At 39.9% G+C, this 25,150-nt stretch overlaps 1 protein-coding gene across 8 annotated transcripts in view; it reads left to right on the top strand.

Moving 5' to 3' along the window:
- KALRN (kalirin RhoGEF kinase) overlaps window positions 1–25,150 on the top strand; it is a 462,312-nt gene that overhangs the window by 198,751 nt on the left and 238,411 nt on the right. For all 8 annotated transcript variants that reach the window (XM_058028572.1, XM_058028576.1, XM_058028573.1 and 5 more), the window contains exons 6-7: window positions 13,343–13,465; window positions 20,225–20,416. In XM_058028572.1, coding sequence (XP_057884555.1) covers window positions 13,343–13,465; window positions 20,225–20,416 — 315 coding nt within the window. The remainder of the gene's footprint in view (window positions 1–13,342; window positions 13,466–20,224; window positions 20,417–25,150) is intronic.

Raw genomic sequence — 25,150 nt, forward strand, 5'->3', positions numbered from 1 at the left:
GTGGATAGCAGGTCATCATGTCATCCCATGCTTTGTACTTAAGCCCTGAAACTAAAACAGCAGAGGGCAGGCCCCATATTCAGCATGAAGTGTTTGCTCTGGCACATCATTTCTAATACAGGCAGAACACAGAAAATAAGTGCAGATTGGTTCCTAAATTGTTGGATTGGCAGACACCATTTTACAGTATCAGATCATAAATTGTTGGAAAAATGATTACATAGGTGATATGGAAAGGAGGCTTGAATTGAGGCTGAGCTGGTGTATAAACAATAAATACTTGAGTGTGTGTTTGTATGACATCTAGCACAGTGAGGTCCTGAATCTGACTGGGATATTTGTTGTTTCCAACAAAGAAATGCATATTTTCAGTTGAGAATGGCCTTGGAGATGTAAAGGTATGAAAACATTCCTATGGAACACATATGTATACCTACAGAGGATTTGGGTTGCTTTGGCACATACTGGGAATATTCTGCTTCACTTAAGCTGTTTTGAGCAATAACTCTTCTGATAGCATCAGTCAAGGACAGACAAAAGACCAACACGGGAAGTGCATATCAAAGGGGGAAGCTGTACATCTATTCTTAAAAATCTGTGTATTTCCCCAGATGAACCTATGCCAGCTCTAATCACTTGCAATTAATTACTTCACACTTCCTAGAACAAAGGAGGCTCTAATAAACAGGTGAGAATTGAAAGCATGTAGCAATAACTCTATTGTAGCAGGTTTTAATTAACTTTCAGTGTTTATTCAAATGTGTTCTCTATCATGTTTTTTTCTGTAGCATTTTAAAATAATTGAATTTTTGCTACTGAGTGCTGCTCCTGCTTTGTCTTGAAGCACCTCAGTACTCGTTGTCATAGGTAAGCCACTATGAGGTGTTCTAATGCAGCTGGATAAACAGTACAATGTTCTGAATGTGTCTTTACTGATATTTTTTGAAACCTCAGTGGTGGCATAACAGGTTCATGAATTATCCGTATTACTTGGGTTTACCTGGTCTCAGAATTTATTTTTTTTAAACAAACCAAATAAAAGCACAAAGTTTGCCTAGCAGCAGAAAAAACATTATAACAAGGGGTGGTTGTGCACAGAGCGTGTGTTGACAGCTCGTTGTGATGCTGTGAGCGTAGATGTCATGTGCTAAAGAGATTTCATAGTGGAATCTGCACCTTCCCTTTTGGAAGGCTCTGAGAGTGGCAGCTGAACTGTGTCAAATCTGCCATTTCCATCACCTAGCGAAGGGCACCAAAGAATCCTTGGGGAACTGTGGGGGCAAACCTTCAGCATCTATAACAATAAATTACTTGCAAACCCCTTCATCTTTAAGAGAAGGATAAATTCTGTCTAGCCTGCATCTCTCAGTTCAGAACCTGCATGCTGGCACTCGCTGTCTTTGCAGGCTGCAGTTCTGAATGAAAGATGCTGACATCTGCTCTCTTTAATCGGAAGTCACTTTCTGACAGGTTGCTAATGCCATCCCCAATTTGTTGCTCCCAATGTAAAGTGAAGAGTTGTCAGAGCGGGAAGTGATCCTGGTGGGCTCTGTGGGAAGCGTTCATTACTTTGACCGCTGCTGGTCATGCTTAATAGCATCCTGTTCTTGGTACCTGTAGGGAAAAAAAATACTAGATTTTTGCAAGATCAGGAGATCATTAGGGATGTTTCTAACTTTCCTCAAAGCACAAACAGAGCTTATTTCTGCTAATTGGACTGCAAAAGAAAAGAGTTTTCATTATTAGCAATGCTCCAAAGGAGCTTGCAGCTTCTCCACCGTGTCAGGCCTGCTACTTTCCTATTTATCAGTCAAGACCAGGGGGGTCTTCCCTTGTGTGCCAATAGCATTGTGAATGTTTGCTTTTCTGTCTTTCCATCCATCAGTAGAAAGCTTGGGGATAAAGCTAATAACCACAGGACAAATTCACAAGTATACACCAAATGCTTTGTGCTGCTCCTACAACTGAAAGCAGCTACAAGCCCCATTTTGCCATCTGGTTTGAGGAAGTGTGGGATTGCCTTGCCTGCTGAGCAGAGCAATGCAGAGATCAGGGTAAATATATATATATCAGAAATTCTCTTCCTTGTGGCTGTGATTCTAGTGGCGAATATCACCTTCCATTGCTGTAACCGTCACTTCTTTCTCTGTGACAAAGGGGCAGGATGCTTTTGTAGCCTCCTGTTGACATTTCTGTTTCTCCTGCAACAAGTCTGCTGCTGGTTCAACAGCTCTGAGGGTACAAACTTCCTTCCTTAACACTTCCATGACCCAAGTTCAGGCTTCAGAAGCAAAGAACACAAGAATCTTCTCAAGGCATTTGTACTAATTTTTCAGATGTGGACAGCTGTCCATCAGGAAGGGCAATCTTCTTCCAGACACTGATTTCTGTTGAGCTGGATTGGCATTTGAGCAGCAAAATTAAGTGCAAAGGATGCATAGTTCAAAGCTAGAAATTGGGAATTAAAAACCTGAGGGGTTAACTGCCTTGCCTCCTGTTGCACAGGAAGCCTGTCCTGCCGTGGGAGTCCCGATGTGATGTGTAAAATAAACATCTCAGTGCTTTCCTTCTTTCTCTATTAATTCATTATGCCCCGTGCTGCCAGATCTGGTGGGTTTTTTTTCTTTTATTGGCAGATAAACATGTTGCCTGCACAGCACTTGGAACTGAACCTGATCGTTTTGATGGGAATGTAAAATCACTAACAATGCCTTCCCTCAGCTGCTGCAGCTCGGGGTGAGGAAGAGTTGCGCGTTTCCTTCATGCTGAGTGTGCCCTGTAGCACAGTTACTGTCAGGATCTTTAGCTGGTCACGGTGACCCTGAGAAAAGTTCGAAAGTCTCTTTTCCCAGCCCGGCACTTGAAGAAGGAGTCAAAGCTCTTCATTTCTCGGTCTCAAGGTTGTTTATTGTATCTTATCTATAAAATTCTTTTTCCTGTCCTGCCGAGGTCCATCCAGCAGGACAGTTCCAGGCACTCTGCCTGCCCCTGGGGCAGTGTTATGTCTTTATACTAAAAACTAGGTACACAATGTTTACAATTACTTTCCAACACCTATCACCTATGTGAGACAGTGATCTTCTACTCTAAACCAATATGTAAGTGCCAACATCACAGCAGAAGATGGAGGCCAAGCAGAAGAAGGAGAAAGGCTGGACACACCCAGTTCCCTCTATCTTGCCTCCTGAACCCCCATACCAAAAACCCCCAAATCTACTTTTCCACCCTGTGATAACTTCACTATTATTCTACCTAAATTGTTGTGGCTTGCTGATCTTCATATATGGTTGGTAATTACCAATCAAATAATCAAAGCCACAGGTGTTTTGGGCTCCATGCCAGGGCTTCTGAGCCCCCTGGCAGGGGTCCTGGCCATCCTGGACAGCCAGAGGGATGTCCTGGGTTCCCACAAGTTACAGCATCTGGGGCTGCTCTGTCCCACTGACATTGGGGCATCCAGCACAACTGGTGGCCTCTCAGTGCAGGGGCACAGCCCGAGCCATGGCTCCGTTCCTGCTCTGTCTCCAGGCTCTGCAGCAGCCGCCTCGCTGCCGTGAGGAAGCGGCTCCGCAGCCACAGCGGCTGAACTGGAACATGGTGTGCTCTGCTATTTGTAGTTTCCTGCTGCCGACACTGGATACGCAGTTACTATTCCTCCTGCTTCCTCCTCGAACATTAGAATGGGTCCAAAAATAATTGAAAGCAGTATGTTCTGATGGAATATTTTTGCATTTGCAGAAATTTCCTCCTTCTTCCGCTTGCCAATTTTGATAGGGAGCATTTTGAGACTGTTTTAGCGTCTCCGACTTGGCACCACTGGGAGGCACAGGAACGCTCCCCTGATCTATATGGCACAAAAATCAGTTTGGGCACCTGAATACAGGCTTAAACTCATTCTTAAGGATGATTATAGCATGTTTTAACCACAAACTTCTTTAGCTTTAACTAATGAAGATGAGAAGACCCAAATGCTGTAGAGGGTAACAAAGCCCACACATCTAGGCAAAGATGAGAAAGCTGGGTTATTTTAAACGTATTGCTTTGATCCTCAAAAAGGTTAGGTGGCAAGAGACTAGCTGTCAGGAAATAATGTAATTAAGCTGTACATGAGGTTCACAGACTTATTGTGCAGCATCTTTCAGATGTAGCGATGTTATTATTTCTAAATTAATGTCTTCCTGGCCTGGCTAAAATGCTTTCAATGGCCCACACTTGGCAGAGCTTGGGGTCTTAAAAGTGTGTCTTAAATTACCTTTTATATCTATTTATAGAGAGCAGATAAAGGTGGGTGTACAGCTGAGAGGTTGTCTTCTCTGGAGCTGGTGAGGGTTGAAGAGGAAAACCCAGGAGCATGGTCTGTGGATAGCTTCCAGAAGTATCAGTGTAATTTTAAACCAGGTGGCTCTGACTTTTCTTCTTACAAATCATGCACATTACAGAGAATGTAATTCAGAAATATTTTCTTGAACCCTCATGTCTTGCAAGACCCCTCTGTATTATTTGGCACCGGAGTCCTGGATGCCTCATGTCCTGCACAGGTGCTGAAGAGGTGTCACAGACAAAACAGTCTTGAATTGAAGAATTTTGCTCCATTTAAAGCTTATGAACACAAACTTCTGATCTTGATTTGGGTGTTGAAAGGAAAAAGCAGGACACACTGCCATAAACACCTACTTTTCACCAGCTTAAATTTCCCTTATTTATGTCTTGATTTATACCCAGTCCATCAAAAGATTTTTGGTGGGCTGGTGGGCAGCAGGGCATGTCAGGGATAATATTCACATAAGTTTCTTTTTGCTGTTATTACAGCTATTCTCTGATTTTTTTTTTTTTTTATTACTGTTGTTCCTTAGAGTTCCTGCTCTGACACGGGCCACTCGTCCCTCAGGTGTGACCACACAGTGTGTCTCCAGCACAGTGTCCCTCAGCACCCCTCATTTTCTTTCCCTGACACTTTGTTTCCAGGTGTTCCCTGTCTGGTGGATGTCCCTGGCAGCATGGTCAGATGATTCTCCCTGATGGGGCCTCCCCTGGTGCCAAAGCTGGTAGGAAGTGGGTGATGGCAGCTCAGGACCCCCTGAAGGCCACCTTGTGAGATCCAGGGGCACTGCTGATGGGGGCAGTCAGGTGTTTAAAGCTGTGGTTACACCCAGCTGCATCTCTGGACCTCAGACACACATGGGTTTGGTAGAGGAAATGCCACAATTCTGCTACAAACCAGCAAACATCTGTCTGGCTGGTTTGTTCTTAGTGGCAGCTGTTTGGAGTCACAGGAATGTTACACATTCAGCCAGGAATAGAACCAGGGTCTATAACAAAGTCACCAAACTCCTACAGCATTTTCAACTGAATGAAATTTTTTTCTGAAAACTGAAAGGACAATCTCCATCTGGGGAGGAAATTTTCATAATTTACACTGTGTTTTCCATTCATGTGGCTGTTTTCTGTTTATATCTTTTAGTATTACATTTCCTATCCAACCAATGAATTAATTTCCACCTAGACAGCAAGCAGTTCTCTGTAGATGATCTGTGCCCAGAAAAGGCCATTTCCATTTTAAGAAACAGAGAATCCTTTCCAGGAATGCCTGAGTGTTTGATGTTACTAAGTGTGGTGGAAAGGTGCAATATCTAAAAAGCAAGCAAACGATGCAGATGTATAAAAACACACCCAGATGTCATTAGTTCTATTTATATGTTCAGGATCTGTAATTTTCTCCCACCCTCAACAATAAAACTCCTACTTCTCTATTCAACATTGTAGGAATCAGATGCCTTACTTTGTACATGGCTGTGGCTTGATATGTGTCAGGAAAAAAAATACACATCTCTTACTCTGGCATTTAGTGGGAACATTCAGTGTGAGTATGGAATTGGTGCTCTGCTATAAATACAAAGCTATTTGTCACGTCACACATCTCACTAATTTTCTAGTGGGTTGATAGTTGGGCCCATTGTCTGGAATAATTTAATGTGCTGTAGCCTTACTTACTGTACTCTATGAATCATATACACAGATATTCATAATGGAAAAACTGTGTTCATGCAGCATTGAGGTTTACACAAATACAGCTGTGGGTCTGAATCTTCAGCTGGTGTAAATTGGCCTCGTTGGAACGACACCAATTTATCCTGGCCGTGGACTGCACAGAGCACATGTGAAAGGGAAAGATCTGGCAGAAGGATTGGCTTGTCCGTCACCATCTGTAAACACGAGACAAACACAAAAACAAACACAACGTTGCATTTAGGCCCTGGCTGAGCAAAGCATTTAGATGTATGCAGAGTTCTATTTTAAAGCTACAAGTGCTTTGATTTAATTAAGGCTGTATTTATAAAGTGGCAGCAGGAATTACAGCAGATTGGAGGCTTTTTTATTGAAACAATTTTCATAAAATTTGTTGATTAATGAAAAAAAAATTAGATGTGCTATCAAAGTTTTCTTTAAGTCCAAAATTTATTCTGTAGCCAGTACCCTCCTACCTGAGCACAGCCATTTTCCTGGTGACTGTGGAGGTATTCAGCCCACTGTAAGGGCCCTGTGGGCACTGCTGGACATTAATGAGCAACCTCACTGCCAGCTTTGCTACAGCCCTGCTCTGCCTGGCCACAGGCCCTGCTGAGCCAGATACTGATCCATCAACTCATTTTGTGGATGACCTGGGACCTCTCTCATTGCTGTGGACCTGGGGCTGCATCTGAGCCTGGTTACCCTCACTGGGCCTGATCCTGGCCTGCTGGTTGACTTCACAGCTTAAGCTTGGACTTGTCTTGTCACCAGAACTTGTACAATGTCTTCTTCCTTAAGTCTTGTTGCTGTCAGTTGTAAACCTCAGGGGCTGTGGGACAGGCTCTGCTTAATGAGCCCCCCGTTCTACCTGCTGAGTCTTTATTTCTTGCTCCTTATCCCTTTGGGACCAGCTTGCCTGGACAGCCCACATCAGTGCTCTTTTCTGCTGAATTTAGCTCAGGGGCTTGACTGGAGGGATTTTTCTGTATTCCAGGCAGAAGTCCTGATTCTTTAGACTGTTGGCATTTCCCATGTGCTCCTTCACAGAGGTGTTGCACTTCTGTTGGCCTTTCCCAGACGTTTTGGTGACCTAGACATATGGCTGGTTCCAATTAAACTGTAGTTTTGATTCTAGTCTGGAGACATTGGGGGAGTTTCTTGAATGCCTCTTATAAAGTTAGCTTACATGCAAATTTTTCCTGGATCATGCCCTTGCATGTCAGTAGACTGTGAGTACCACAAATCTGTTACCCAGTATTCTTTTTGTTCAAATGCTGGCTAAATTCAATTGTAAAAGATGTGAGAAATATGCCTTGATTTTTGTTTAATTGAGTTGTTGAGAATACTTGAACTCCCTTAATGAGATAGGAATAGACCTTGTAGCTGGAAACTTTGTAAACCTCAAGAGAGGGACTCTGGCAGTCATTGTTGTGTGTGTGTGTTATTGTTTATATTGTGGAAATATATAAAAATGAACTTGCTTAGCTGTACATGCTCTGAGAGTGGAACTTTCCACTTTCTGTTGTAGATTATTCAGTTTAACACTGGCTGGGCAGTTTTGAAAATACCAAATGCACATGGACTCTTAAATGGACCTCTCTTTAATAAGCAATGTATGCTTACCTCTAGCATTTCCCAACCTGTGAATCATGGATATTAAGTTCCTTAGTGGTTGGTAAAGGTATTTGATAAAACAGATTTATTCTTTGAAGACCTTAAGTGGCTACAGTGCTTGCCTTGAAAAAACTTATGGGGTCTACAGATTGGAAGAGATTGGAAAGCACTGATCTAAAAGGGATTTCACCTGGCATATAATTACTGATCTACCTTCTCCACAACTACAGGCAGGACATTCTTTTAGATTAACATTTTTTGTCTCTTTGTTAGCAGCATATGGGTGCATATTGAGAGAATGCATTTATGACTACCTGGATTTCAAAACCCTGTCTTGTCTTTTCCCTAAGTGCTCTTGAACTTGCTTTTATTCAGAACATCATCTGAGTTGTGCTTGTCAGAGCAAATCACGTAAACACTACTGGTCTTTGTCAGTATTTGTGCAGGGAACTACCAAGAGAAAAGATAGTGAGGCAAAGCAGAAGGTACTGACGTTGATCCAGCAGCTGTTGCTCTCCCATTTTTATATCTCCTTTTCTAGAACTGATGCCAGAAGCACTGCACAAGTTATCCTAAATGATGTCAGCTGGAGTATTTCCAAAAAAGAAATAAAATCAACATTTCAAAAAGTCCTTAGGGTTAGTCCTTAGAATCTCAGTTGGGATTGAGAAATACCCATGAACTAAAACAAGTGCAGAGAAAGACTGTGTATCTTAAGAAGCTTCAAAAGAGCTGGGCTGCAGTAAAACAAACAGCAGAAGAGACAGTGACCCCACCTGGTCCACACTGGAAAAGGTTTAACACCTGGGAGGACTTTTTTAACTTGTAGGGAAATGTTGACCTAAGAGAAAATGTGTATAGACTGGATATGAGCCTTGTGTAGATCAGAGAGTATGTGAAGAGCTCAGTAACAGGAGCAGAAAGTTTTTGGAATTGCTTATCACAGGAGGAGCTGGGCTGTAGCACTTCACTAGTTTTCAGGTGGAGCTTCATCTCTTTATGAAAGGAAATTTTATCCTGTGGTTGGCTGCCAAAAGCAGTGATTGGACTTGATCTGAATGTCCCTTTGGAACTGTTTTCTTTATATGTACCCTATATTGTTCCTCAAGATTATATTGCTGTAATGGTTATCATTCTGCCCTTAATTAACCATATGAGTTTGATATTTATGGCTCAGAACTTAGAGAGAAGATGATTTGCTACAAGCCAGTTCATAATTAGTTCCAGCCCTAGTAGAGTGTTCAATAGATTTGGGATTTATTATTTCCAGCATGTATAAACAATTTCATTAATAAATACGTTCAGTTCACTGGCTGCCAAGGCCATGAGGACTGTAATCCTCCCATCAGTACCACTGGCATGGGGTGTGCTGCCAGCCATGTGCTGGGCACATCAACCTTTGGGGCTCTGCACCACTGTGTTCAGAATCCAGTGCTAATGCTCCTCAGCAAGCACTGACAAAAGCCAGAGAGCAGAGGTTTTTATCTGAAATTATGTTATAAATCTCATTTTAGCTGATGTAGAGCTGGACTGTGCACAGCCTGCATACATGCTGTTCCATATCCCTGTGTTTCTTGTCTGTTCTCAAACAGCTGTTCTCACCCTGTTCTCACTGGCCTGCCAGATGTTACAAATCCAGGGAAAAGATGGAGTCACATTCTCTCTCTGTAGGACTTATCCATGACCAGCTTGAGTCCTGCTGTTTGGTCTAACACTTAACCTGGATTTTCTAGTAACTCATCAACTATGATGACAAAACATGAGGTTAAGAACTTGTTGTTGCCAGCAGGACTGATGCTGGAGCTGTGATCTGATACCCGAATCTCAAGTGAAGTTGCCTCAAGACCACATCTATAATAATTACTGGTGCTTACATGATCACTAGGGACAGTGAGGCTAGATTCTTAAAATGCATAAAGAAGAGACCCTTTGAATCATTCTTAGTTCTTCTGACTCTCATAAAAGACTAATTTCCTTAATTAAATGTAGCACTTCACAGTCTTCAGCACATGCATTCAATTTTCTTTATGTATTTTTAGAAACAGGTCTACAAGAGATAATCACACTGAAAGTTTTTCTTAAATGTGCTTAATCCCTCCTCCTGCTTCCCAGTCACTGGAAAACTCCTAAGTACTTAACTGGCCTCCAGATTATCTACAGCAATGTGGAGAAGTGCCAGTCTGGGAGACACTGAGGACAGTTGCTTCATGTGTTTTTAGTGATGTAATGTCCAATCTTAGTTATTCTGTGCTGCTGTTTAGTGTGAATTCGTGACTGCAGCAGTGATTAGAAGGCTTGAGAGCAGAATTATTTCACTGGCAGTCAGCATGGCTCCAACTAAGAAGTAAGTCACAGGAATAATTAAAGATCCATTCATTTTGTGATAATCACTAGACTAGCTTTGTTAAGAGAGTCTTTTTCATGGAGGGGATGAGATCAGTTGATACAGTGCTATATAGCAATGTTAGAGTGACACAGAAAATCTGTTTGCTGACACTCTATCTGGCTTAAACTGATCTCACAGGGTACATTCTCCACTCTTTGATATTTATTGTATTAAAAACTCATTCCTTTGGCAGGGAAACTGACTTGTCAAAGGATCTTGAACATTTTTCCAGGAGCCCACATTAGCCCCTTGAAGCTGGGGCAGTGCTTGCAGAGTTGAGAGAAACAGCAATTGTTGGGTCATTGCCATGTTCACATCCGTAATGGTGCATTTTAATTAAACAAACGAAGCAGCACACTCGCTTCAGGAACACAGGAAGCATCAGAGTTTCTCATGTGGAAAACAGGTTTCACTTGAAAGCTTTCAGGAAATATTGCTGGTAATATGGGCCAGGCCAGACAATGCTGACAAACCTTCATATCAAAACCTCCTGACCATGCGTTGCAAACTCTCACGGTGCCATCACAACTCACATTTCATCTGCTGTTTTTGGAGTCTCAACTTGGAGTCACATTATTAGCAGAAAATTGTTTAAGACCCTTTTAGAGTTTTTGGTCCAAGAAAAAAGTTTGAAAGCACAATCCATTGTATTTCAAAAGTAAATAAGACCCCATTTTTAGGTATTTATTTAAATCCCATCATTGTTAAGGAAATCTTGTGACCTGTGGTACTGTATAATACTTACATATCTCATCATTGAGGTCTATTGCTCAGTGTTGCTCAAAACTCTTGAAGGGCATCCTTTAAACTGTTGTTGTTATATTTCAGCTGATTTAACAACACAAAAAAAAGGCAAATAATCTTTTAAACTTCCTTTCTTTTTCTTAATAGTTTATTATTTTACATTAAAAGGGAGAAGCATGGTTTAACTTAAGCTAAGTTCTCATCCTTCAATAAGTGTATAGATTAGATAAAGGAAATGCTCCCTATCCACAGAACAATAGATTACTTGTTTGAATTACTTGTCTTAAAAAGATCCTGATTTGGCTTTGCTGAGCATAAAATATTAAATTTACTGTTTATTTTTAGTGGATTGCTGCCAATTTTCGTTTCCCTGACTGTCTTTAGATTGTTTAAAACATTAAAAAAAATGTTCTCATCAAACATATATCTACTTACAAGAAATCTCTGTTGGTCTTTCCTCAGAGACATAAAATCTTGTTGTTAGGACTTGAACTTGGCTGTTATGGAATTTTCCTTTCTTTTTTACCTTTATGTTTTTCCTGTCCTTTTTTTTCCCCTTTAAGCTCACAAGTGTAGCAAATTATGTTGTGCTAATGTTGCTTATTAAATCTTCATAAAGTGAGAAAAAGGAATCAGATGAGAAAGCTTTAATGTCTCTTCAGGTGTACTAGGTAGTTTCATTCAGTTTAATTGGCAGTAAAGTTTGAAAGCTCTGACCTCATCCTTGCAAAAATTTTGTTACTTATATTTCCATAAAAAATGGTGATAGGCCTGATCAGCTCCATTGGTAGAAAGTATCCATGGCATTGATATTACTTTAGACTTGCATCTTTGTAACTCGAACCAAATTCAGCTTTTAGGACTATTTATCAACAGAAAATACAAGGCTGATGTAGACTCTGTAGCTGCAAGTGTATTTTCATAAATAAAAGATTAAGAACTCAGGCGTATGTGACAGTGTCTTGGGGACCAGGTCAGTGTAGTGTGTCTGGTGACACTTGGAATGTTTATTTTTCTTTTGTTGAAAGGGATATTCAGTGTTATTTTTGCAAATCCCCTCGGTACAGCAGAGCACTCCCAAGCTGGATTGAGTGCTCAGCATGAAATGCTGTTTTTCCTGCAGGAATCTTTGGTGACCCATGCAGGGCCTTTCCTCTCCTCCTAGGAGCCCCATCTCCACAGGGAATGGGGAACTGACCCTGAGCAGCTACAGCAACACAGCAGTGGGCTCTGAGTGTTCTTCAGCTGTCACAGGTCAAAAGTTGTTATGCAGTGCTAAGAACAAACCAGCTTTTTATTGGAGGATATGTAAATGTATAACAAAGATCTGGACTGATATTTCACCCTAAGGTGGTTACTTAGAAGCTGCATCACTGCCTTTCTACCTTAAAACACTTAAACTCTTTACACTTAAAACACTTTCTCTAAGACTGTCTAAGACCAGGGACTACACCGACCTGACCTGTGCAGCCTCCGTAATTAGCTTTTCTTTTTTGTAATGAATTAAGGGGGTTTTGTTGTTGTTATTATTATTATTATTATTATTATTATTGTTATGAAAGAGTCCTTATTAGTGGACAATTCCCCAGGTTACTGGAATGGAGATAAGAAAACAGGGTTTTAAAGAGATTCTGCAAAAAAAAAAAATATTTGCAGAAAAGATCTGAGATTGCAATTGCCTGCAGAGCAGCAGTCAAGAGTAAAGAATGGAAAGTTCTCACTTTGAATGCATTTAGTCTCCAGCACAACACAGAACAAGCTGAAACATAAATGCACTATCTCTTAGCTGGGTTGTGACAGCTTATAATGAATGAATGGGCTGCAGATTGAAATGTCACACTGACGTGCTTCTGAATAAGAAATGAGTTTCATCAGCTTTATTCAATATATTTCTATCTGTTTCTGAAGTACTGAACAATCCATTTTGCTTGGGAATACATTTGGAAGTGGAAGAAGTTCAAATGTGTGCTCTCTATAGATACTAATAAAATACTTTTTTTCTTTTTTTTTTCTTCATTCCCAAAAATAGTAAGTGGCAGAAAGGCTGGGTTCTGACTTTGAACTTGGAAAGATCTAGGAAATAAAAGTGTAGGAAGTCAGCTGGCTATTTGAATGTAATATTTTGAAACTTTATATATAGATAAAACAGAAAGGGGTTTGATAAAATTGCATCACTAATATTTATTGAATTTTTGGCCCACTTGTGAATTAAAAGTACTTTATCAACTGCTTGATCTTTGGTCAATGAAGCAATCCCTGATTACTGTTCCCTCTGCTGACATTTTTCTGTATATGAAATTCCCATTATTTATAGGACAAGACTGTGGGATCAAGCTTACTGAATAACATGTTTAATAAATTATTTTTCCTGACCTATAATTCTGTTAATAGTCAAATTTGGTGATAACTTCAATGCTTCCATTGCTCAACAACAGTTTATTTTATTGAGGATCATAGGTGAGATGATTTTGGCTCTGTTGCATACACGTCTATCTCAGAAGAGGATTTTTATATTTTGCACTGTCTCTTACTGTTTCCTTCCTTGTCTAACTGTGTTTTTTTTCCCTCTCTCTGTGTGAACCCTTCTAGATGTTCGACTGGATCAGCCACAACAAGGAGTTGTTCCTGCAGAGCCACACAGAGATTGGTGTGAGCTACCAACACGCCCTGGACCTGCAGACACAGCACAACCACTTTGCCATGAATTCCATGGTGAGTTGAGGGCACTGTGAGCAGCACAGGGGGGAGGAGAGGGCCAGCACAGGAGGCCACATCTCCAGTGCTCAGGGAGTGAGGGACCAGTGAGAGGTGATGTAAGGAAGGTCAGGGTGGCTGTGGCAGCAGCAGTGTTCCTCTGTCCAGCCAGACACTGATGTATGGTAACTCCTTGACTTAAGAGCAGCTCAGTCCTGTGGAGTTTGTTTATATTTTTCAGAGCAAATACAATATTTTTTAAGTTTTCGACATTTCTTTGACTGGGAATTAATGAGAGCTGTAGGATGCACCTTAATAATTTATACTTCTCTCTCCACAGAGGGTGGAGGTATATACCTTAAATATAAGGTACTTTTCAAAACCTTGAAAAGGAGACACTAATCAATCTGTCAGTTGTGGCCACAGTGGGATTTTGCCTTTTTCTGTTGTTAATTGGTCAGAACTTTTGAATCTGGCTCTATTTACTTTTCTTTTTCAAAAAAGCAAACCATCAATTATGCCTTTATAAGTGCTTTGGTCATTTTCCTATTCTTTCCAGACATAAGGTTATTTGTCCTGGAAACCGCCCTGCTTTCAGCACAGAAATGAGGACAGGATGTATTGATGTTTTGATCATTGCAGTGAGATGGCAAAATGCACGTATACCCCCTGCTGCAGCTGTGCAGTGCAGAGATGAGCCCCCTCTCTGAACACTGTCAGCTCCAGCAAAGCCTGCTCTGAGTGAAGCACTCCAGCAGGTGAAGCCTCCTCCTGCTGTGCAGGGTCAGGCTGCAGCTGCAAGGGGCTGACACCTCAGGGGGGGCTGAAGTTGGTGGTGTAAGGCACTGGAGAGCCCCAGGGGAAGGCACTGGAGAGCAGCTGACTGAACTGGGAAAAAGAGATCCCGACTACCCCAGGAAGTGAAAGACCCCACACTGCTTTCATCAGGTTACAGGCATTAACCCTGGGGTTCTGGCCAAATTCCAGGTCAGGTAATTAACTTCTCTGACCTGAATTCCACAGGCCACTTCCACCTAGCCAGCTATTCCTCACTTCAAGCACTGTGCCTCGCAGGGGCATTGCATAACAGTGGGAGATGAGAAATGTTTGTAATGCCTATTAATGTGTTTATTGTGATTATATCAGAGCAGAGCACTCAAAACCAGGCTCTAGGCACATGGTAGTTAAACTTGCCCTCACAGTGCCATCTAGCAAAATCCAGGATAACATTGCTTCCATATAACACTGCTGCTCTCAAAGTCCCAATAAGTAAATGTGTCCTGGAGGTGACTGCATTAAAATTCATTTGACTTGTAAAATATGCAAATTCAGTCATAATTCTTCAGAAATTCCATTAGAAGAGTCAGGCTTGAGGATCTCCCTTTATCCTTTTTTGTGCTAATAATACAACAAAATATGGTAATGTAAAATAATGGTGTCTAGTATTCTTTTCTTAAAATAACTGGGAGTTAGGCTTGGAAAGAGATCATTACTGTTAACAGGAAATTAATGATTTTGGTAGAAATTTGATGTATAATTTATCTGAATCTTTTTACATGCAATACATCAGCAACGGTTGAACTGAGAATAGCTCAGCTGTTTATTACTCAGAAGTATGAGTAATAAAATAATGAAATCTTGAGGCACTTTTTTTGGTTGTGGGGCTTGGGCTTTTTTATGGTATTGAATTTTGTTTTGTTTTGTTAACACATTAAAATCAGTATCTATTGGAGATCTGGAGGAGGACAAAGTAGCTAAAGATGGCTGCATGTTTAGCAGGGAAAAAGCCTACAAACTTCAGTGAAAGCTGGATCAGATCTTGGGTCTCTGAGGTGTTTTATTTTGGTTGTGTTTGTTTTTCAGGGTCGTTTTTCTTTACACTGTGCCTATTGTCCTGTAAGCCTGGCATAACTAATAGTAATTAAAATACAGTCTTCTTTTACAGTTCCTCTAGAAAATGCACATCCCTAATGTTTACTGGGTCATGCCTTTTGTTGCGTGATCTTCCCGTACACCTCCATAGGCATGCTGTGACCAAAGCTCCCTTTTGGAAAAACAATTTCTACTCTGTTTGTTACAATAATTCTTCCTTCTAAATGATCAATGTGGGATGTGGGAAATCATATATTTGAGGTAATAAACTGTAGTGTGGTATTTTTCTTTCAAATAAGGAGCATAGATTATTTTTTTTTTTCCCTGTGATTCGAGGCAGTGCTTGTTTTCACTTCAGTTTCAAAATAAATTGTTACTCCTTATCACAGCTGTATAATGTTTATTCTGAAGCAATAATACTTCTCACAAAGATGAATATTTAACTCAGACCTTTTTCAAGCAATATCAATAATCTAATAAATTCACTAGAAAACAAATCCTCAGTGTTCCAGTATGGCACAAAGCATACTAGGTGTAGCTCTGCACTTGTATGCCTCCTGCACAAGCCATTTGTTCTGACCAAAGTTATTTGTATTTCCCTTGCCTGGACTTTTTTATGTCTGGATCTGATAATTTCCTTAAATTATGAGTTCCTGCTTTCTGCACACAAAAATGAGAGTATTCAGTGTTGGTACTGCTGCTTGTCTTGTTGTCAGGGAATTACCTGACACCACACAGAGATCCATTTTATCCCAAATCACAATATATTTCCAACACATTACAATTATCATGTAAAGACTAATAATATCTGTTGAAAATTCCCAATATCTTACCTCAATGAATGGTATTTTTCTGTATGTAGGCTGAGCTAAAATGCCATCCAATATTACATAGGCTACATGTAATTGGTCTTGTTATAGAAACATAAAGGTCTTAAAGATGTCTCATGAGGGGTTTTTTTTTGTCACTGAAATATTCTGCTTTGGATTTATGTGGTAGGCTCATTTCACATATAGTTTCTAAAGTCATGGCAGCACAGTATAAACTGGTTATTTTTTTATTTTATTTTAAAGAAAAACCCTTCAGCAATCAAACTTCACTTTCAGCTAATCTGCAGAACCCTTCTCTTGTAGCTCACCTTTGCTGCTTGCCATCACAGTATCTCACCTAGTCCTCTAGGAAATGAGATGAACACTCCAGATTCCATGCAGATTTAATGCTTTCCACTGCTCATTTTTTTGCGTCAGGCATTCTTTTCAAAAATGTGTCACAAGAAAGTGTTGTCCCAGCCGGGCTTGGAGGGTTTCATCAGAGAGGAGGTCTCCCAGCAAGCCCAGGAGGTGATCAGGGATGAATGCCTGTATTTCCCTGAGGGACATCATTCCACAGTTGCAGCTCCATCTCTGTCAGTGCTCATTGCTGACACTGAGGGCTCTGATCTGGGAGGGACCTGGACGTGCACAGTGTTTGCTGTGCTGGTGGGACAGATGTGTCACAGCTGGGAACCAGAATCAGGGTCTTGGCTGGGCCACAGAATTGGGCTGAGAGTTGGTGGACAAAGAGGGGAATGGGAGCTTACAAGGCACTGCTAAAGGCTTTTGTCAACTGTAAAAGAAACTCTTACCTATCATGATATCCATCTACATGCAGGGAAATTTTGGTTTTGTTTTCCAGCCCAGTGATTTTTAGAAGGTAAAAACTCCCCTTTTACGACTGAAGTTTCAAAGTTGAAATAATGAGTTGTGTCAAAGTCATGGAACATTGCTGTGTTTGAAGAAAAACTTCCCAAGGAAGTTTAGATTTCCTGTAAAAAAAGGTTGCTTTCATCCTGATTTTGATGAAATATTGCAAATAAAAAATTTCCATGAGAAGTGCCTTTGAAAAGCATGCAAGTACATGTAAAATAAATTTTGTTCAATGCTGAAAGGTACTTATTAGCTAAAATCTCAGTGCATCCTAGTGTCATGACTACAGAATGTCATCTGAGGTGCTTTTACTTATAGACAATATACTGTTTCCTCATTTTTTGACCTATTGTGCTCTTATGTAGCTATAAATGAGTGATCCCTGAGTAGTCCTCTTTGGGGACCCCTCTCAGGTTTGAAAGAAAGATGAGGTTAGGTTAAATTTAAAGTGAGACTTTCCATGCACCTACTATTGTGAATTTTCCAAGCCTAAAGGAAAAACAAAGTCACAGACATTAGTTGCTGTATTGAATTTATTTCCTGTTAAGATTGAAAGATCTATATAATGTTGACACAGAAGAAATCTCAATTCACTCAGTTTATAGAAGTGAACACACCAGAGAGAAAGGAAAATTTAACTTTGTGAAATGTCAACAGATGAATTTCGTCAGCATAGATTTTCTATTTTACTTCAGAACGTTACACATTGGCAGATAAAGATGAAAGAAAAAACCTGGCTTACAATGTTTGTTCAGAAATGTCTTGCATTTTGTGGATTGTGGTCAGTTAAATGTTGGGGTTTTTCCTGAAAGTAAATTATGGATTGCCTAGAGGCCATGCTGCATTTTACTTCAATCTGCTACAGCAATACAGAAGAGCCCATCACAGGTGATACTGCACTTAGGTGCAGTTTTTGCTCAAAAATGAGCAGGAGAAGCTCAGGAGTCTTTGTTTTCTGAGCCTTTTCCACCTGGTGCACAAAGAATGGAGGCATGAGCTGGTGATTCCCAAACTGCTTCTTGCTTACTGCTGAAAAAGCTATGGAGTTAGTGGGTTGGTACTCTTCCATGAAAAATTCTCATATAGGAAAGAGACATTTTCCTCCTTATCCCTGTATAAAAATACAACAGACATAACAATATATAAATCTATCTGACTTAAGAACTAGACTCTCAGAACATCTGCTGCAGTTCAGCTAAACTTTCCCTTACCCTCCTGTTGGTTAACACAGCTGTGCACTGGAGCCATTGGGAACCACAGAATTCACAGTTGTTCCCTCCATGCCCATTGCATTGCAGTGGCTGAGATAAATAAAAAATAAAAATAAATAAACACAATCAGGATGAAAACAACCATTTTCTACAGGAAATTGAAACTTCTTTGGGAACTTTTTCTTTAAACACAGCAATGTTCCATGACTTTGGCACAGCTCATTTAAGTTTTAGCACCTGTAGTGATGCTGCACTACTTCCCACCAAAAGGATTGACCTGAAATGTTGCAAAATTATCTTGGCTAAAGTTTTACTCATGAAGGATTTCTGGGAAAAAGACTTAAACATTTAGTATGATTTCCAGTTTCTAACCTAGAGGGACACAAAGAAATGTTAGACTGTGGCTGGTGGTCAAAATTTCAAATCACAGTGTCTTTTTTTAGTATACTTTAAGCTCCGGAACAGTTTTGATTGGTTTCTCTAGTTGTAGTGAAAAAAGATGGCTATTTCTTAAAAACTAATCAAACAATTTTGAGCCAAATCCAATTTTTAAGAAAAGGCTTTGTGATAAGAGGAAAAAACAAGACTGAAGGCTGGGTACTGCTTTAGATCTATAGTATTTATATGACAGTTGTCACAGCCAGGGCGAATTGAGTGGCTCAAAGGGCTGGGGCCCAGTCTTTTTCCCATTTAGCACCTAGAGTTATGATGAATGTACTTCATAGGTATCCCACACACTTTGCAGACATACTTTGCCCTGCTTTACAACTTAGTTTGGACCTGTGCCTACCTTGGCAGTGCTCTGTTGCATTTCATGTTTGGATTGGCAGATATCTTTCCACGTTTTGCTCCCACTCACTCTGATGAGATCCTGCTCCAACAAACACTTCCATCTCTGATTTATTATTTGCCCATGAGTAATGCTGCTAAAATCATCAGGGCTGTGTCTGTCCTTATGCCTGAGGGTCTTACAGATTCTACTCCAGAAATTTCTAAAGCCCCTTGGAAATACTTTAGAGAGACAAGAAAGCAGCAGTAAGTCATCATTAGCAAAACATCTCAAATTTTGAGATGTTCCTTTCCTCTGGTGAGGAGGAAGGAGAAAGGAAAAGTGCTTACATGAAGTGACTTTCCAGGAATCTGCAGGACAGCTGTCATTTGTCTTGTGATGGTGCATCAGTGTGGGACACTGTCATGATGGCTATTTATTTTCAGCTTACATTCCTATGCAGAATGGGGGTATTGTAATGCAATTACATTGCTGTCTGAGGTTCAGTTTGAGGAAAAAAAAACTATTCTTCCACTTCTTCGAGGCTGAATAAAAACAATAATGGAAAATTCTTATGAAAGAACAGAAAATATTACCCTTTTAGAGACTTTTGAATCCTTCTAAATGCAGAATAGAGTTGAATAATATCTCTGCTGGAGAACAGCTTAAAATAGCCTGCAGAAAAGATAACATTTTAACTGAACACCGTAATGTAATAGACATTTCTATGGAAACACTTATATTTCTATAGGATAGCCTTATGAGCTCTTTTAAATTCTGTAAGACTTTTCCATTTGTTGACATTACATGTCTATAAAGGATTATCAGACAGTTCTCAAAGGGCATAAAGCAAACCTTTTACCTATGAATATGTGGACATAGCATCCAGAAATATGAATTAATGCAACAAAAATACCAGAAATAATATAGAAGCAATGAGTAACAGGTGAGTGAGTAGCTGAAGTATGGCAAATTAGTTTTACATAAATAAATTCAAGGAGAGAGGGGGAGATAACAGTGTTAGATAATGGCATAGATGCACAGAAAGAATCCAGAGGGTTGTGTTTTTAGAGTGGAAGGTATTCTGCCTGCTCTCCACGCATATTGAAGCAGGTGGCTGATTGCTCTCACTGAACTGCTTGGCTTTACTCCAACTGATGGTGCTTGGAATGTGTAATGAATGCAGAGGGTGGTCACAGTTCTTCCTTCTCTTTATTTATGTGTGCTTTTTAATTTTCAGAATGCCTATGTCAACATCAATCGAATCATGTCTGTGGCGTCGAGGCTCTCCGAGGCAGGCCACTATGCTTCCCAGCAAATCAAACAAATTTCCAGCCAGCTGGATCAGGAGTGGAAGAGCTTTGCTGCTGCTCTGGATGAGCGCAGCACCATCTTAGCCATGTCTGCTGTCTTCCACCAGAAAGCTGAACAGGTGAGTGGCTCTGAGGAGAGGCAGGATGGTTCCCTGCTACCTCAGTAAAGATGATGCTGCAGTTAATGCTTGATGGGTTTTGGCTTCTGTGCAGTGAGGCTGAGAGCTTTGTTCTTGAGGGCTCAGTGTTCCAATAACAAACAGTAATATTTCCACCCTAAAAACAGCCCATATCCCTTTGTGGGTAAGACATGTTTTCACCTTATTAATCTGATCATAACTGAAGTACACCGGTGCACTAACAAGCTGTTTCATTTCTAATATTTCATTAGAGCTGTGAATAAGATCAGGATTATTATGGTCAGGAAAATAGTATTTGCACTCATGTATATGTTCTATGTGCAGAGGAATATTGCACACATGACAAAGGTGTAGACCAGCAGGCAATTTCTGGGAGCTAAAGAATATTATTGTTAATGAATATTACGGAATTCATTCCAACACTTACAGTGCTCTCCATAGCCCCAGACTTTGTTAGAGCTCACTGAGCAGAGATTTCAGAGACAGCTGTGAACATCAAAGAAAATTTTCCATACCCCTGAACTCTATTTTGTGTCTTTAACTAGTACTAGAACAGTTCCATAGTTCATAGCTAGAATAAAGATTTAAAATGTCACTGAATAAACCTTGTGCTTTTTTTTTTGCATCTAAGCCAGGTTCACCTAATGATGACGCTTCAACATCGATGATATGTTGATTACATTCATTTTCCAGTGACAAACACTGCTTTGGGGCTCTCTTCAGTGTTGTTTGTGTACTTGTTTTTCCAAGTAGTTAATACCAAAGTTACTAAGTGGGTGTGCTTGATATTTATAAAATAACCCATAGTTATTTTATATTTCAACCCATAGTTGAAGCATCTGAAGAAGAAATTGTAAGAGCTAAGAAGGAAACCGTGTCTGTTAAGGCAGAATATATGTGTAGAAAAGGTTATCTTAAAGAGTAAAGATTTTGCCCATTGTTTGTTTCTGACTGTGAAATTACAATGGATTTTTCTTTATTCCATGCTTCTTATTGACAACAGGCAATAGCATAGAGCAATTACTCACCCTACTGGGCGCTTACTCATGTAAGCACACTCAGTGCCTTTGATGGGACTAATAATGTATGAAGATGCCCAGTACAAAACCTTTCAACTCCTTACAATGGGTACTGTAGTGATTAGGTGTAGTCTTCATGTTAGTAATTGGTCAATCATCATATATTCATAAAGGAAAATCGAAGGATATATAGGCAGGCTTTAGTCACAATTAAAATCTTAGGGTTTATTAATGAATTAGATAGTTCTTGTTTGCTTGGTTATGTTTGGGGTAGTTTTTACCACTTCATAGTGTTTTGGGTTTTTTTGTGTTTTTTTTTTTTCATGAGTGACCCTCTATTTTTCTGAAGTGTCAGTATTGTTTGTTGTTTCTGAGGAGCTGCTGAGGTATTGTGCAGCATGAAACGTAATAAACCAGAAAACTATATTGACCTTCCTGTCACCTCTTCCCAACAAACTGAAGTGTATGTTGTCTGACAGGAGCCAATTTCTCATTATTAACAGACAGGAAAATTTGTTAATTGTGCCAGCAGTTGCTCCTCACTTGCAGTAAGAGAAAACTCAGAGGAAGAGAAATTCTGAAGTGAAACCTGTGAACTCAGCCACAAAAAAGAAATGTGAATGTCACTGTGTCCATGAGCCAGGACTAAAATTTCATCCCTGCCTTAGCAACTCTGGCATAAACCAATGCCTTGAGCTAATAATTTGGTCATTTAACCTCTGTACAGTATAAATAGTGAGGTGTTTGAGATTTGGTCTGTAACTAAGTCTGTTGTCTATCAAATATTAATTCCAAATGTGACTCTTTATTAGTTGGCATCCACCAGGGTTTTTTTTTTTTTGAACTCAAATCAGGGCTTCATTATTTTACAGTAAATAGGGCTTACTGTCAAATAGGGCGCTATTGTGAAGCAAAGATACAGATAAACCCACTATTTCCTCTGTTGCAGATCAAATCTATTTTTGCTCCCTTTGTTCTCTCAGTAAGGGTAATCTTGTGCAGATGCAGCCATTTCTCCCAGTGTATCCCTGCTTCCCTCTCACTGATCTCTGGCGCAGATTGTCATTCCTTCTCTGGTGCAATAAGCTCCTGCAGTCCTTTTGTTCATCCCTTCCTGCTGATTGAAGGTCTCTGTGATGCCAACAGGAAGCCAGCCTTCTAGGACCATCATCTTTCAGCCTCTGGCACACCCCAGCCTGCAAGGGAGTTGTTGGCTGGGGACAGAGATTTATGAAATATCTATAATATGCAACCTGAGCAGGAAGAAACTTGTTTTCTCAAGGTCTCTTCCTAAAGACCCCACACAGAAAACTGCACAGAACGCAATTTGTCTGGTTTGGAAGGATGAAAGGCTAAGTCAACCCTGCTGGGAATTGAACCTCACATCTGTCTTCATGTGCCTCGGAATCACAGTGCTTTCCTGGCTTTTATTGCAGATACATGTGGCATGTATGAATGGGACTCAGCTACTCAGCGGAATTAATTCCTGGATGAATGAATCCTTTATTTATTTATTTTCCTTTTTTTTTTTTTTTTTTTTTTTAGTGTGTGCACACATACTTGTCCTTCTTAAATTTTTAAGCACTGCTAATACGTACGAAACCATCATCAAGAAAACAGCAAAGAAAAGGAAAAAATAGAAGAAAAGAAAGAAAACAAGACAAACCTTGCCAACTACATAGCCTCCAGCTAGGCAGTCTTCAACACAAGTGTCTGATCAAAGGCCTGTAGACTTCACTCAAAACAACCATTTTGTCCAGGTCAAGGTACCACTCAACAGATTCACTGGAGGTGTTTCCCAAATGTCCTCTGATTCCACCTGCTACAAATCTCTCAATTCTGTGGTGTTTTCTTCCTGCTTTTTTTCTTTTTTAATTTCCTCTCCTTTTCTCATGCTAACATGGAGATATTCTAGAGCTAAAGAGAATCTGCTTCTCTGGGTTTATATATGTCTGAAGCTCTCCAAAGTGTCAGGAGGATGTAAGACAACATGTCTTATCTCACTGAGATTTCAAGAGAACTTGCTGATTTACTCCAGATGAGATTCCAGTTCGCCAACCACCAGATGGAGGAAGCACCCACACAGGTGTCCTCCCCATTTTGGATGTAATCTCTGAATGGGCTAAAATGCTCATAAGATGTTCACTCTATAGCTCCTGTCAGAATGAACAAATTAATGCTTGGAATTGGCCAGGAGATCTCAACCAATTAATTCTGGCTCAGAGTCTACCCTCAGAAGTGCATGAGCAGAATTACTGTTTAAGGTAGTAGGTGTTAAGTGCACACATTAGATATTTATGCTGATTCTCAGAAAAGTGACCCCTGATCATTTGTTTCATATTACTTTACTCCCCAACCAGGAAGATTACTGTTATCATCTCTCAGCTCTGCCTGGATCTCTCTAAGCCCATCTTCAACTCCCTTGTATGAACCAAGGAAAAGAAAAGAAAAGAAAAGAAAAGAAAAGAAAAGAAAAGAAAAGAAAAGAAAAGAAAAGAAAAGAAAAGAAAAGAAAAGAAAAGAAAAGAAAAGAAAAGAAAAGAAAAGAAAAGAAAAGAGAAAAGAAAAGAGGAAAGGAAGCCAGTTAATATTGATAAGATGCAAGGCTAAGACCAAGATATATAGGGAAATTCCAGAAACAGCATCAGGAAAAATACAAGTAGCTTCATACAAAAAATTGAAAAATTCACGGTAGCTAGAGGTATTAAGAGTCACTGAGGAAAGATGTCTTCCCATCTTTCCCCATAACCATTCTGGCATGAAAGCACACTAGAACTTTGTTTTAGATTTTCTGGGTCCTGGTGAACTCACCCTGGTTATCTGGCATCTTGCACACAGAGGCAAAGAGTGAGCAAGAAATCTAGAGAAATGCAGAGTACAAAATGTCTGAGCTGTGTTTTGGAGCAACCACCTGGTACAGCAGAGCAGTCCCTGAGGAAAATTAATAAGTCTGAGAATCCTTTATTACCTGTTAGAATTTGCATACAGATTTTGCAAGTCAGGTTGAGGATTAGGAGTAAGTGTAGGTCATCATTTTAAAGATGCTTTTGGATTAGATCAGACACACAAAGATACTGTAGGGACTTCTTTAATTTTTGAGAGACATTCTTCCTAATCTTTCCTAAATCCTTGTAAAGCATGGACAATTATTTTAGCCCTGTCATTTCAAATCATATTTAAGGGGTTTTTATGTTCCCAATAGGGGATATTCTAGTCAATAAACTAATTACAAATGTAAGCATTTCATTTAAATGGTATTGAGTTCTAGTAGACACCAATGACTCCTATTCCAAACTAACAGTTAGTAATTTACAATTTTAAATGCAAGTTTTTGCAACTCAGTCAAATGGTGATTTTGTGTTGTGATAAGAATTTGCTTGTAGCATGAAGAGTTACATTTAAATAATGTTTTTGTCTGCCACAGTGTGTGACAAATAATAAAAAGTTAACAAAGCTGCTCTTTTGAAAATATCCAAATCAATAGCGCTATGGCCTAAACTAACACTTTGCAACAATCCATAAAAAAACCCCTTATTTGCTCTTCCTGAATGACTCTGCACACACAGCACAGACCACTCTGTACTCTTTCAGAATATCAAACTCTGACAAGCTTCATCTCTTTAAACTTTTTAAAACAGAAGATGTCAACTGCTCTTGCTAGTGGCAGAAGCAAAATTAACAAAGTAATTGTGAC

The sequence above is a fragment of the Melospiza georgiana genome, chromosome 7 (assembly GCF_028018845.1).
Source record: "Melospiza georgiana isolate bMelGeo1 chromosome 7, bMelGeo1.pri, whole genome shotgun sequence".
NCBI classification, from domain to species: domain Eukaryota; kingdom Metazoa; phylum Chordata; class Aves; order Passeriformes; family Passerellidae; genus Melospiza; species Melospiza georgiana.